Genomic DNA, 15079 nt, shown 5'->3' with positions numbered 1-15079 from the left:
AGGAGCACAAAATTGGTCTCTCACAGCTTCTATCTCCCTTGTTGGAGTTCAGTAGCTGCTGGGACCAAGTGTATAAGGGGAACCGTGTGCTGTAAAGCCTCAAGGCTTTTCCAGCATCACAGTGTCCTGGTTTGGACATCCTTGTGGCCAAGGTTACCCTGCTGCCCTTGGTTGTACTGGGTGCTGTGCCAGCCCTGTGCGTAGTGCCCTGATGCTGTGGTGTGGGTTGGGCTGTGCTGCTGTTGCTGGAGCTCTGACTCCTGTCATGATTTCCCCAGCAGATGCAAAATGCTGGTTCCTAGATGTTCTCCTATAACTGTCTTGGCTTGCTGGCCACATCCAGACCTCTTGCTGTGAAAGCCCTTTGCTGATGTCTGCTGTTGTTGAGGAACAATCAACTTCTTTCTTCCTCCTGCTGTGGCTGCTGAATCTTTTCTCAGCATGGAGTCGTAAAGGGAGCTCAGTTCTGCCTGCTGCAGGACTGTGATTACATTGACCTTTGTTGCTTGCCTGTGCTGTGGGTCCTTTGTAGACCAACCCTGCAAGGCAAGTGCTACCCTAGGAGTGCTGTAAGAAAGGTGAGGAAAAGGTGAGAACATCCCCAGCCTGCAAAATGCAAACACTTGGAGCTGCAGTCTGCTTAAGGACATTTGAAAAGGATCAGCCTTTGTTTGTTATAGGAAGGGTTCAGGTGCCAGGGTTTGGAGTAGATATTCCTGTTGTTGTAGGAGCAACACTGAGAGGCTGCTCCCGTTGCAGGACATGCAGCGTCCTGGCTGCTTGCCCCCCAGTGCCCACAAGGGAAGGGGTTTCCCTCTAGGCTTCCTGGTTTTACATCCTGTGTGTTTCCTGCTGGATGAGAGAGCCAGGCTGGTGGGCCCTTCCCTACTCATGCCAAGCTTCCTCACATTCTGATGTGAAGGAGGGTTTTTCTGTGTGCTGCTAAGTGTCATCTCCAGGGATGCTGCTCTAAGCAGCCCATGCACCCGCTTTGCCACCGTTCCTGAATGGATGCAGGGTTTCAATTTTCCTGGGTTCCTATGGAGCACTTGCTAAAAGCAGGGGCATGAAGCTTTTCTGAAGTACCATCTAAGAGAGATAATGTCCCAACCCTGTGCATGCTGAGTGTGGTGTTGTCAGTGCTTAGGGCACGAGGACTGGGCAAAAGAGAAGCTTACCCTCAATAACCTCTGAGTGAGCAGCTTGCATGCTGCAGAGTAAGGAGTAGGAATGCTCCCAGGGCTGATGCAGTAGAGTATCCTACCAGCCCCTGGTGAGGAACCAGCTGTGGAGCCCTGAGAGGTGGCTTGTACAGCTCTGAGAAATGTTCCTTGCTGCTGCTTGATGACTTACATCACCAAGGGTTTCCTTGGTGGGAAGTGCTGATCACATTGTGTAGGTAAGCAATTGTAATCATTCCCAGTGGACAAAATTCCTATGTCTTTGAGTGCTGTGCTGCAAGGAGGTAAAGACTCCTGTCATGCAGAAGTGAGGAGGAGGAAACAGTCAATGTGACCTTGAGACACTAGCTCAAAAACCTGGTTTTATGAGAGAGACACACCTGCTTCACTCAAGAGGAAAAGGTGGGTGCATATGAGAATACCCAGTCTGACAGGACTGGTAGGGGACAGATATGAGGGAAGGCAAGCATGTTAATACTCCCCTATGCACAAGAGGATTAAGATCAGAGATAAACAAGAAGCTCTAAGATGAGGTGAGCTTACTGATATGTAAAGGAAAAAGGGATGAGAGCTGGGAGAGGTGCAAAGCTCCTGCTAAAAATGCGTGCCTGTGGAAAACGGACAAGATGGCATTTGGTCATTTAAGAAACAGAGGGGAACATGGAAAAATTCAGATTAAATAAGGGATCACCAGGGAGATTGGTTCATGTTTCAACCAAGCCAAATGTCGTGTACCTGAACAGTTCTCCTTAACAGTGCTCGAAAGCCAACGCGATATTTATGCAGTAAAGATCCTTTATGAACAGTCACTCTCATCTAAAAAATGAAGTATGGGAGAACCAACCTGGGGCAGGCCCACAGGTATTTTGCAAGGAAAGTGCAGACCATATGCAAGTAGCATAAGTGCTGATAATAGACATGCAGGAGATAACCAAGGCGGCAACCCCTGAGGAACAGCCCATGTGCTACTGAGATCCATAAATGAGAAGCTGAAAACAACTGGTGCTGAGAGATGGAGTCTCCATCCTGGGGTTTATTAAATGCCCATTGGGAATTGGTAGAGCTGCTACTGTTGGAGTATTGGGTGATAGGTGAGGAAGCCCTGTTTTCTGGGACTTAACTCCCAACCAGGGCTTGGTTGCCATATGGCCGCTGCTCTGCAGAATATACAGTGTGAAGTCCAGCACCTCGTCAGTCTCACCACTCTATTTATGTTGCGTTTGCTGTATCACTACCAGCATATGCCTACAGGAAACAAGGGAAGCCAAACAGTAAGTGGCATTTCTTTATAAAGTACAAGCTAGCAGACAAACTTGATTTCTTTCTGATAGATTTACAGCCCAGGAGCTTGAGGGGAAAGTGACAGGTAGATATATTTGGAATTAAAGTGTTTGATTCGGTGACTCATGAAATCTAACACTCAAAATTTCATGCAAATCAGGTTGGCTGTGACTCTGCTGTGCAGACTGAGAGCTGATTGATGTGGAGAACTGTTGGATAGGTTCGGGCTTCTTCTCGGTGACAGAGGAGGAGATGGGCCCTTGCCATGGACTAGGGTGGGACACATGGATGGGACCCTGGGGGTGTCCATGTGGCGTTGAGACTCCATAGTGTTTGTCAGGAGGCAAACGAGATGGGGCTGGGGACCTCTCCTTAGTGTTGCAGAAATGCTGGGTGCCGTGGCTGTGTTGGTTCCTTGTAGCTGGATGGAGGCAGTCAGGCTCCCGCCCTGGCAGCAGAGCCACAGCATGGTGTTGCGTGGGTGCCGCTGTTCCACCAGACCTCCCTGGAGGAGAAGGCGACACCATCAGCCCTTCCCTGATGGCCAGACAGGGACAGACACCCCTTGCCCAGGAGCACCCAGTCCAAAAGGATCTGAAAACTGAGGCAGGAGGGCGGTAAGGTGTGACGTGGGAGCAAAATGCAGGGCCAGAGAGACCAAAGAGCCTTTAGGCTGAGGACAGATTAGCCAGCCGAGATGAGAGGAGCATGAACCACAGTGTACCAGGGTTTCGAGCCGTTGTATAGCCCCTGTTGGCATGGTATGTTGTGTTCAGGGCACCATATGACTTGAAAGCACTACCAGCAGATTGGAGGGAGTTCCTGTAAAAAAAGAGGTGTAAAAAAGACCTAGCTGTCTGGAGCTAAATTTGTATCGCTTGGCAAGGCAGACAGTTTCCAGTGGGCGAAGGCAGCAGGAAGGGTTTTGCTGATGTTTCAAGGCAAGGTTTTGTGATTGACTATCCTGGGTGATCTTGAAAGGGACAGAGTTGTGAAATGGACAGGTTCTCCGACCTTCATGGAAGTTAGCACCCAAAAGCTCTTCTCCTTGTTGAAAATCATGGATGAGAAAATAACCTCTAAGAAAGAAGCAGTGTTATGTGGCCTGGTCAAGGGAGGACTGTCAAGATGAAGTTGTGGAAATAAAATGGCTTGGTTTCACCTGAAACTCAAAGATTTCCCTGATGCTGAGATTCCCTAGCTTGTGGAGTGGTTTTTCGTGGGGGAGGGAGTTCTTCAAACAACCCGGTTTCAAGCCTTTGAAACGGAGGAGCAGCCCAGTACTGAGCCCCGGGATGTACACAGGGGTGGCCAAAACATCTGTGTCCCTTCAGGATCACCCTCTAGCAGGTTCAGGACAGAATGTCAGGAGGAGTTCCCCTCCTCCTTTTGGATGGGGAGGCCATGCTTCCTTCCCGTTTTGCTCATGAAGTGATCTCTGTAGGTCTTGGCTGCCTTTAGGAGAAAATCAAACTCGGGTTTCTCATGGATCCAAAGGCTCTCCACTGTTACAGTCTACTTCCATCCTTGCCAGGCACCGTCCCAGCACAGATGAGTCACTTGTGTGTTCCTCTGTGCTTACAGCCGTGCTGGCAGCAGGACCAGGGGTTCCCAAGCAGTACACAAGCTGCCGCAGAGCAGTGCTCCGAGCAGCGTGGGGCCGGGGGCTGGCCGTGACAGTGACGGTACCTGCCAACACTGGGGCTGAAACACACAAAAAAGGTGTGATGCCCTTTGCTGGTAGATATTTGAGGCCTGATGCAAAGCCAGCTGGAAGAACTTTGGATCCAGAGCAAGGATGCACTTAGTTTTTGCTTTGAAGAAGCCGAGCCTGCCAGATCAAAGCTTTGGAGGCCCAGCGTCTGCTTGGCTAGCTCATACAGATGATGAAGCATGCAGGGAGCTTTGTGTGTTGACTGGAGGAGATGGAGAGGAGGCAGAGAGATGCAGGGCTTTGGCAGGCCCTCCTCCTTCCTGGTGATGCAGGACTGATCCCTATTGTATGCTCATCAGAGCCTTGCCCAGGCTTGTTTGAAATGCACTGCTAGCACATTTGGTTCTTGATGCTTTTTCCTTTGGCCTGCAGATTGCGTTCCTCCTCGCTGCACCTGGCGCGTCAGCACCTCTCTGGCCCTCGGCTGCCTGAAAGCCCCATGCCGGTCTGAAGCATGGTGCAGGGCAGCTTTCCCACCCCTCTGTCTGCAGCAAGAGTGCTATCTACCCCTTTTGCTGCTGTACTCTGGAAAGGCTTTCAGCTAATTTGCAAGCCCCCTTCTCCCCGTCTCTTCTGAGGCTTTTCCCTGCTTGCTTGCCAAGAGTTGGACTGTTCTTCCTGTGGTCAGTTCGTGGCTGCAAGCAGTTTGCACAGAGCTCTGCTGGGCTTCGCTGCTGAGGTGCAGGTAACCTAGGTGGCTGTTTGGGTGGTGAAAAGACTCCCTCAACCTGGGGTGCCAGCTGCTGTGTGAGGGTCCCCAGGGGCCCAGTGCAGGCAGGTCTATGCTGCCCTGGCAGGCAGGGGCTCAGGGTGGCACGTCCTCTGGGCTCAGGTCCCTGGCGTCACGGTGTGGATCACCTATGGTGCTTGGGAGACCGAGGGGACCCCAGAGGAGCAGGTCTGCAAGGTACAGGCCATGCCCCCAGCACCCTCTGGGGCCAGGAACCAAAACGCACCTCACTTCCCTGAACATCGTGTCCTAAAGATTTAGTGAATTTTCGGTTGGTTGGTTTTTTTTTTTTTTTTAATCTGGAAATCTCTAGTATCCTAACCCCAGATCTGCCAGTATCCGGCTGCCTGTCTCTGTGACCCCAGCCTGTTGAGAGACTGTTGCATATCCATAAACGAATGTGTCTCTACTGGAGCACAATCTCACTGTTCTAAATACGGATAGGGTTATTAACATTTACCGGTGAGACAACAAATGAACGTAGCTTGTGTGCTTACGTCATTCTGGCTGCAAGCACAGACATATGCATTATTGATTTATATTTTTCTGCAGGCGTTTCTCAGGCCACCTCCTTGTGTCTGGCTGACATCAGTGGTGTGGCTGGAAGAACACAGCTAGACACTTGCCCATGTCAGTGCATCTATCTGCCTGTAAGCTGGTTGTCCAGCTTCTGCATCACTCCTGCCCAAGTCCCAGCAGAGTCTTTTCTCTTTCTTTTTTCCTCCCGGTGCCAGGGGTTTGGCAGAGGATGCAATTGCTGGGCTCGAGGGGCAGAGACTCCAGGGTGAGCTGGTGAAGAGAATGGGAAATGCTCCATTTGGGAAGGCCTGCAGCGCTATTTTTATTGCGTGCGCCGGCCACGCTGTGCTGCGGCAGAGTTCAGCGTGGGGCAGGCAGCCTCCTCAACAGGTGCCTCCTGGTCCCCTGCCCTGCAAGAGCCCCTCAGGCCTCTGCTGGGTGTCACTCCCTGCCCAGACTGCGGGATGACTCCGTGGGCATCCTGATGCCCACTCTGCAGTCTGAGACACAGTCGTGGAAGGGCATCCTGGCCTTCCCAGTCTCATGCCACCTTCTTCCCTCTTTCCCTCTGCAACGGATGGACGGGAGTGTGGAGGCTTGCTTGGCTCCTACGTGGGTGCTCATCCAAGAGGAAAACCCAGTGAGCTGTGCTGACCTGCAGGCCAAGGACAAAGGCAAGGAGGAGGAGAGCCCCTGCCGTGCTGGGTCTGCCAAGCCCTCGGTTCCCAGGGCAGTTTGCGTAGGGCTTAGCAGGCAGGAGCTGGGCTGGAGGCTGCGTGCCCTGCAGCACCCAGTGGGATGTGCTTTAGGGACAACAGCTAGGAAGCAGGATGCCTCCGCTCCTGACTCGTTGGGGTAGAAACATGGGGCGGTGTGTGCACACCAGTCCTGCTGGGGATGTAGGGGCTGTGGTGCGGGGCAGGGAGCAGGCTTCTTTGGGGATGGGGGAAGCAGGGGAACTGCCGTTCCTCCTTCCCCCCTTCCCACTGCTCATAGAGAAGGGAATGGAATGCAGTATTGCTGAGTAAGAGCCAAAAATGCCTTTTGGCAAGTCTTTCTATGCTGTTCTTGGTGTTTTGAGGAAGTCAGCATTAAATGCACAGAGTGCAGGAGGGGAAGGCTCCAGAGCTTGCATGGGACCTGGTTTCATGTCCTGCTCTTACTGCCTCCTTGGCCCCGCTGTGTGCTGTGGCGGGAAGCCATGCTCACGGTTGGGAAAGGGCTTGGACACCTCGGGCTGGTTTGCACCCCCCAGCCCTTGCAACAGCTTCCCACCAACTCCCTGCGCCTTGGCTCTCTTGATGTGCAGGAGCTCCTGCTGATCTCAGCCCAGGTGGAGCCAAGCTCACCCCGTCCTACAGCCCACGAGGGGAAGGAGGGACCAGGAAGGGCACCTTTAACCATGTCCCAATACAGCACAGCCCGTGTGGTCACAGGGGCTCTCTTACCTGCGGTGGCAGCATAGGTGTAAGGAGGCACCCGGGGTCCTTCCCCAGAGGCAGGCAGTGGGATCTGAACAGAAAGCTTTGCAAAACTATCTCTTGCCTTGCGTGGAGGCAGGACATCAGAGGTGTATCTGGGGAGGGGGGCAGTTGTTGCTGGAGAAGTCGTCTTCTCCCTCCCATGCTGCCAGAGGGGATTTCCTTTTGTAATTGGGAAGTATGCTGGTGCATCGCAGGACTGTGCTTGCTGCGAGCTCTGCTTTTGCTCCCTCCCTGTGCTTTGCTTAAAGCACTGCACCCAACACCTGCTGTCTCCAGGACCAGCCCTGCACCTTGCAGCACGGCACACATTGCAGTGTGCCCTGCCTGGTTGAGGGTCAGGATAGAGGGTCCCCTGGAGCAGCTGTCTGAGACCAAGGTGCAAACCGAGCATGAGGACAGAGGTATTGCCAAGCCCAAGGGTTGCACTGTGCCTGGAAAGACCAGCCAGCCTCCTGCTCAGCCAATAGGCTCCTGGGAAAGGTCTTTGGATGAAGGATACTAAGTAGGCATAGTCGATCAAGCCTGCAGAGATGGTCAATAAGCTTTTTCTTAGTTGCCTAATTCGTGTTGTAACCCCAGAAGAGGCTGGGCACCTCGGTGCATCTGACCTGAAGTGATGTGACAGCGGGTTGCCTCTGGCCTGCTGCTGAGTGTGCCTGCAGCTGGGGGAGCTGGGAGGGCAGAAGTGCTCCAGACATCCCTGCAAGCTTTCCCAGCCTTCCCACACACCTGAAGCACCTCTGTCTCCATGGAGAGCCCCTTCTTGTGCTTACCAGCTGGGTGGGAGGTTGCATACCTAAGGATGGTGCTGACTGCCACTGTGCTGCCTGGCTGAGCTGATGAAAAGGTAATGTAAGCTTTGGGCATATGCCACAGCTTTTCGATTACTGGGTGTTCTGGCTGGGTTACTGGAGAGGCTAGGAAGGTTTATCTCCAGTCCCTTCCAGTCCATCATCTAGGCTTCAGAAAAAAAAATACATCTCTGGGACCTGCCTCTGTGAAATGTGGCTTAAATTACCCATAGGCTTGCAAAGTTTCTCTTGAACACATAATGGTTTGTATAAATAATTATTATGATAGGGTCATGGGCAACTTGAGTGTATGAGCCTTGTTTCTTTTAGAAAGACGACCAGGAAAATGGGGCTATAAAACATGCAGGAATGAGGTAAACACTTTGCTCTCTGCAGAGGAAAATCATATTTCCCTGATCTGTTGCAAGTCTTTCAGTACTTTGGGAAAATAATGGGTAATATTCGGCCAGCTTATGTAACTTGCTTGAATGTTCAGAAAACCTGTGAAATTCCTCACAGAAGACTGTTAAGAAAACTGTCCACTGGAGGAGATGTAGAGTCCTGGATCAGAATCTGGCTGAGGGTCCGCCAACAAAGCCTAGGAGTGAATGAGCAATTTCAGTGTAACACTTCGCTATTAATGACCCAAAAAAGATAATGTGTAGCAAGGTACCCCAAATCTGCCAATACCTTGGAGTCGTTCAGATTTGTCAAGATGAAGCCACTCCAAAGTGATACCATGTAAAGCGAAGTGGTGTGAGGTGATGAGAAAGTGGGTACTGGGAAGCATGCAACTGGCTGTATTGGAAGGAATGATTTTTTCTGGGACATGGCTGGCTTCTAAATTACCATGGCTACTCAAGGCAGCAGCATTCCGGGCCTGTTACAGAGAGAGATGCTTTTCCTCAATGCGCAAAGATGCTGTCGGAGAAGTAAATCATGCTCAGATGCACGAGGAGTAGCATAAGGAGAGCATCAGGATGCTGTTCTGACAGTCAAGGTCATTTCCCTACCCAGGATATCATATGCAGTTCTGGTCACCTTTCTGTATGGTCAAAAGAGAGGATATATTGGGGATGAGTGCTGAGAGTGGTTAGAGCTGGAAGACACCTCATGTCATGTGAAGGAGAGGGCGCTTAATAGTAGTGAGCTTAGTAGGTCTAGAAAAAGCAAAGGCTTTTATTCTTTGCCTTTTCTCACTATGCAAGGAGAACTAAAGGCTGTGGAGTTGCAGTGGGATTGTAGTCTTTTACTCAATATCTGGAACTCATCGCTGCAAGGTACCATTTACAACTTAAAAGTTTACAAGATTCCCAAAAAGAGGAATGAGAGGTATTTCTCTTTGTAGTGAGTCCATCTAGGCTGGCACTTCAGAGGTAAAAACAGCGGTATAACTGTTCACATGCTGAAGTGTGTGACTTCCCTTTAGTGAGTCTCATCCCATCATTTCTTCCCATCCCTCCCCCGGAGCTTCCGAGGCTCTCGTTAATTCAGCCAGGGTAAATTATCTTGCCTGGCTCCCCAGTTATTTCCCAACTGTGATCTCGTGGCTTGGCTTTCTTCTACTGCTTTTCTGTTCCCTTTTTCTGCTCCCAGCAGCCCTGGTCCAGCTCTGTACCTGTGAGTGTCTTTTAACAGGCTGCTCTTTCCCAATTTGGCTGGCCCCCCTCAATGCCTGTACCTGGCTGGGCTTTTGCTTGTTGCGGTGTCCTTTGTCATCGGTGCTTCAGCTGGTTTGCAGCTGGGCATCCATCCCAGCTGAGCCAGGAGCAATCACTTTGAAGCCAGGCTCTCTAGGACACTGCAGCGAACGGTTTGATGGTCATTATCCAGCCCGTGTTGTGCTGTGATGCTGATAAATGTCTGCAGCCAGGTGGGAGATTGTCAGGATATACCCGTGAGCTGGAGGGAAGAGCCCTGCGCACTCTGTGCTAGTGTCACCATCCAACACGGAGCTAGAGGGCAGGGCTGGTGACAGGGGGCATCTCAGGGACAAGAGGCCAAAACCAGGGCGGTGGTGGTGGCTTTCTTGTGCTTTCGGTGAGTGGCTGCTCTTTTGCTCAGCCCACCAAGACAGTGTTTCTGGGCACAGGAGGAAGATGTCCCCATGTCCAAGCAGTGATGCTGCAGTAATGCTGACCCGAACCCAGCTGCAGGTCTTGTAGCAATTTGGGGAGGGCACTGAAATAAATAAAATATTTGACGAGCTAAATAGTAGAGCCTAAGCCTCCTCTCTGCCCTCTGTGTGCTTGCATCTAAATGCATCCAAGTCAGAGGAAGGAAAGAAAACAAGCAGGGGGTGTAACCCTGATGGGTGCCCTGGGAGCTGGGGGCTGAGGCCTCTGCAGTGAGTGAAGGGTGGTGATTCAGCCTAATAAAGCTGATGGCATGCAGCCAGGCAAAGGAAATTGTGGGATCATGATGCAGCAACTGTCCCATAGCAGTTTGTTCCTATCATCCAGACGTGACTTCATGCCGCTACCACCCCACCCTTTCATTCTTTCCTGTACCTAAATGTTCTCCCTGCTGAGGGGAAGGGGCTGAGACGCCGTGTTCTTGGGAAAAGGAGTAGTCCCTGAGAAAGAGTTGCACCTAAATGGCATGGGAGTGGGGGGACAAGGAAGGGAGCTCTGGGACTGTGCATGGTGGGACCACAGCTGCTGAAGCACCCAGGTTCTTCCAGCACCCCCCAAACTCAGCAGACTTCTCCAGATGACCTTGTCCCTGGACACTGATTCCCAGGGAAATCTTGTAGCGCAGAGGAGCCTGAGATAGTGGGGAGGTTGGCCCCCAACTCTAACAGGGCTATGCTGTCGTCCAGCTGGCCTGCATCTAACCAGGCCTTTCTCCCCTTTCCCCAGGGAAGACGATGAAGCTGTAGAGATGCTTCCCTACGTGATCGCCACCCTGGGCTCAGCAGGGGCCACCTGCAAAGCCTCCACATGTAACAACAGCACCAAGGACTACTGCTACAGCGCCCGCATCCGCAGCACTGTGCTGCAGGGGCTGCCCTTCGGTGGGGTGCCCACCGTCCTAGCCCTTGACTTCATGTGCTTTCTCGTAAGTCTACCTACTGTTGCTTCAGCACCTTCTCCCCTAATTAGCCATGGAGGAAGGACTGTGGTGGGGTGGTTAGAGTTGAGGGTCCCAAATGCCATCCCGGACTGTACTGCTGGCTGACTTTGTGGTCCTGATTGTGTGGCTTAGCCACTATTGACTTAACTCCAATTTGTTGCAAATTTTCCTAAGAACATGGGTCAGGTTAGGCCAGTCCTGCATCCCAAAATTGCTGCTTATGGTGCCAAGTCCCTGCAGCTTTACCCACCCAAAGGCTTTGCTTGTTCCTTCTTAGGAACTGCAGGACGCCAGATATTGTAGCCGTGATCTCGCCTTCTTGGGACCTGAGGGCCTTTTGATCCTGTGGCTAGCTTAGCTACTGTGTGTTGCATCCTGGACCTCTGCCTCCTGCAGCCATCCAGACAGTCTGATTTTTAACAGCCCTGGGGAACTTGTGCTGTCCCATGGCCTCAGTGTGCTGTTAGCTGAGCAGTCCTGTCTCCTCCTACCCTCCTTGTTCCTGTGGCTCTGCACACAGAGGACAAGGACAGAGCTGGACAATGCCTCATCTCACAGCTCCCCCTTTGCTTTCTTCCAGGCACTGTTGTTTGTCTTTTCAATTTTGCGTAAAGTTGCTTGGGACTATGGACGCCTGGCCCTGGTGACTGATGCTGACAGGTAAGCATGGGAGAGGGGCAGGAAAACAAGGCATGAGTGGTACCCTTCTTTGCTGCGGGGCAGAAGGGATAAATCGCCTTGCGTGTGCTGGAGGCAGCTGGGGAGGAGAGGCAAGCATGCCAGTTGTATCCCCTGAGCTCCAGGAAGAGGAAGAAAATCCCTGCTGACCGGCTTTTTCTGTTACAGCATCCTTCTCCCAACAGAGGTAGTGGTCCCCGCTGGCTCCATATCACTTATGGACCCTACAGTGACAGAGGTGTGCAGGGGCCCTTGCAGAGGAACAGCAGATGGAGGGGAGGGAGGAGAGAGGAAAAGAGGTCACAGGAAGGGTGAGGGCTGCCACAGTGAAGGCTTTGTTAAGCCTCTGAAGGTGTCTTTGTGGCTCTGCTGGATGCAGTTCTTGTTAAGAGCACTTGGAAGTGGTAAGCTGCATTTCCAGGTGTGGTACTGCTGTGCTAACGTTGAGTTTAGTTCACATCCCAAGTGCTGGTGAGTCGGTCTGGGTATGGATCCTTCCTGCCCAATGCATTTGTGGGCTACAGTGTCTGTCAGCAAAAGCTGGGGCCCATTAGGGATGGCAGCTCCACAGCAGAGTGAGATGCTATTCTTGTTTTTGCTGTCAGCAGCAGGAAGGACAATGATTATTTTCTTCCACTGCAGAACAAGGAACTCTCCTTGATTAAGCAAGAGGGGTTGTGCGGGTAGTCTGCCTCCCTCCAGGGCTGGTTTGCTGTGCCCACGGTGCTTTCTCATGTGCTGGAGGCAAAGTGTGGCTTCTGAAGGCTGGCTGTGGTAGGTTGTTCTTCCCCTTGATGAGCTCCACGAGCTCATAGCACTCAAAGGCTCAGATGGGGCTGCGCTCCAGTGTCTTTCATTGCCTTGGCGATACAGATCCAAGCAAGCTGCTCTTGAGCACTCCCTGCACGACAGTGGAAAGAGTAAGAGTTGTTTTCTTCCAGCACTGAACCAGGAACTCTGGTTTAGATAAGCAGTCCTGGATAGTGTTAGATAAGCAGCTGTGTCCCTGTGGCTCCTCTGCCCCTCCTTTCCTGGTCTGGCTGGGGAAATCAGCAACACAGGGGTATTGAGGGAAAGCGAGGAGAAGGGAATAGCCGTATGAGACCTCAGGGCTGAACTGTCTGGACCCAGGTGCTGGCTGGTAGCCACAGGGGCTGCACAGCTCTGGCCTTCAGTGGGGAGAGAGGGCTGGCCCTTCCTGGAGGTGATGCTTGAGCACCTTGGGTGCAAGGGAGTGGGAGCAGTGGCTGTGGGCGGAAAGGCGGAGGGGTGCCAGCTGCTTGGCGAGGGAGAGCTGGTAAGCGCAGGGAGAGGGACAGCATGGCTGTGGATCACCAGGACTGGGTTTCCAGGGAGCAGCCCCTGCTGCTTGGCCCATCTGTGGGGTGGAATGAGCATTTTGGGAGAGCGGTATGCAGGTGTGTTGGCTGCCTGGGTGGGGAGGAGAGACATGGAAGGGTTGCTCAGATGGCAGCTGGGCAGCCCCAGCAGGCTGTCCTGCCTGATCCTGTCCCTCAGGAGCTCCCTGGGATGCCCACGGTGTGGAGCCAGGCCACCTTCTCAGATTCCGTTTAGCTGGCATCAAAGTACTCTGCCCCTGAGCCGGCAGGGGCTCCAGTTTGTTGTGGCTTGGGGTGGTGCTGGGCTCTGGAAGGAAGGTCTTCTCCAGCCTGACCATCAGCAGGTTTCTCTTCCTCAGGACAGCGTGGAGCCATGTCGGGTGCATAGCTCCCTGCAACGGAGGAGGCCCAGCACCAGCTCCCATGGTGGTAACCTCTCCCTTTCTGTTTCTGTGCCCCCAGGCGCCGACGCTGGCAGACGGAGCGAGAGGAGCGGGAATAGTATGTTGTTTTTTCAGGGTCTTGTTTCTTCTCTCTTTCTTGCTCGCGCTCTCTCTCTCTCTCTCCTTTTCTCTTGCAGTTTTCTGTCTTGCTTCTGAACTAATCTAAGTGGCTGGGAGTTCGGGCTTGGATTTGTGCCTCTCAGTGGATTCATGCTCTTTTTCCCTCCCCTTTGTGTCAGCCACTACCACAGCTGGATGCACTCTGGTTTTCCCCTAGTAGCTCTTAAATGCTTCCTGAAAGCAGCAGTGCCGAGGAGCTCCCAGTCCCAGCCAAGGTGGAGGGTGCCACGTCACATACCCTGCTCTACCTGCCCGTGTCCAGCTATTCCGCCTTATGATGGAGAAAATAAACCCTGTTGCCTGAGTCTGCAGCACACTTAGGTCACCCAGGTACAGGGGAGCCTCCTTTGCCTGGTCCCTCTCATGCCAGGGTGCCAAAAGTGCTGCTCCCAGGCCAGCTGCAAGGGCAAGTGGGTGCATGGACAGGATCTGGTAGGCAGTTGCAAGACTTCTCTCTTTTCTTCCTTCACCCTGTGAGGCTGCCAGGACCAGGCCAGCCCTTGTCCCTTGCCACCTATCCATGGCTGGCAGCATGCCTGGCAAGGCAGCACTTTTGTCCCTTCTCTCTCCCCCTGCAGAAGAAAACTTCCTGCCTCAGAGCTGCTGAGAGCATCCTCCAGCACCTTGGCCTAGTGTTGCCCATTAAGCACTGCCATGGACCCTGCCTCCCTGCTCTTTCATCTTTCTTGCTGTTGTTATGCCTAAGAAAAGAGCGTTCCCCATGCCTTGCTGACTGGTCTGGGTAGTGCATGCTGCAGAGGATACAATCAGCCGGCCAGACAGAGCCTGCAATGGTTGCTCCAGCCAGACTGATGCATGTTTGAGGCCAGGGGAGCAAGCTTCAGCCTCATTTGTCATACTCCATCACTTGCAAAGCAGGTACCTGCCACTGCTACTGCCTTGAGAGTATACAGGAATGCTCCTGTTTTTGTAGTTGCTCCTTGCCCCCAAAACAGAGCAATCAGAGTTGTGAAAACAGAGGTGGTGATAGCTGTGGTACATGGCACAGAGGGGACCCGTCGTCGCTCATGCTTGAGTGCTTCACTAGTGGTTGGCCCTGCTTCAGGTGTGTCTGGCAACTTTTCACTGCTAACACCTTGCAGGGGGAGTAAGGCAGAGGTAGCAGAACCATCATGTTCTGAGGCTTCTCATGGTGGCCACCTCAGTTATCCTCACAAGTGCTCATAGCTCTCCAGGGGGCCGCTTCTTCCTGCTCCCTTTCTTCATCTGGCCTTGCTGGAGTTCTCTGCTGTGCCCCCCCCACCCCGCCAAACCTACTGCTTGAGCTGGGACAGTGTTGGTAGCCAGAAGCTTCAAAAAACCTGTGGAGCTCAGCAAGGAAACCTTATCCTGGCTGTGCTCCTCCAAGGCTGCTGACACCTTCCCATCCCAGCCATTCTCTGTGCTGGGGCTCAGTGGCGCGTAGTGGGTTAGGGAGACATGTATGCCGCCTGGCACTCCCAGCCCTTGAATGTGCAGTATCACTCTTGGTGCAGGAGGACATCCTCCTCAGATGCTTCCCTTTGCCTGAGAATGAGCAAGTACCCTTGTCCTGCCCCTTGCCAGGGTTTGTGGTAGCCATTGGCACTCTTAATAGGTGACTTAGTCTGCGCTGGGAGATTGTGGCAACCCACCTGCACCTCCATGTGTAAAGGCAGTGATCGCAGAGCCCTGGGGGGTTTGCCATCCACACAGCCACCTCCTGCCTTGCATCGCAGCAAGC

The 15079-nt window shown here is 52.8% G+C and overlaps 1 protein-coding gene across 1 annotated transcript in view; it reads left to right on the top strand.

The window, feature by feature from the left end:
* TMEM63B (transmembrane protein 63B) overlaps window positions 1–15079 on the top strand; it is a 47411-nt gene that overhangs the window by 17751 nt on the left and 14581 nt on the right. Inside the window, exons 2-4 of the mRNA XM_059830952.1 lie at window positions 10562–10760; window positions 11356–11435; window positions 13256–13294. Of these exons, the coding sequence (XP_059686935.1) occupies window positions 10584–10760; window positions 11356–11435; window positions 13256–13294 (296 nt within the window). The 5' untranslated portion in view covers window positions 10562–10583. The remainder of the gene's footprint in view (window positions 1–10561; window positions 10761–11355; window positions 11436–13255; window positions 13295–15079) is intronic.

This window comes from Gavia stellata, chromosome 2 (genome assembly GCF_030936135.1).
Source record: "Gavia stellata isolate bGavSte3 chromosome 2, bGavSte3.hap2, whole genome shotgun sequence".
NCBI lineage: Eukaryota > Metazoa > Chordata > Aves > Gaviiformes > Gaviidae > Gavia > Gavia stellata.
Note: the sequence above shows the minus strand (reverse complement) of the source record. Positions and strands in the feature narration are given on the sequence as shown.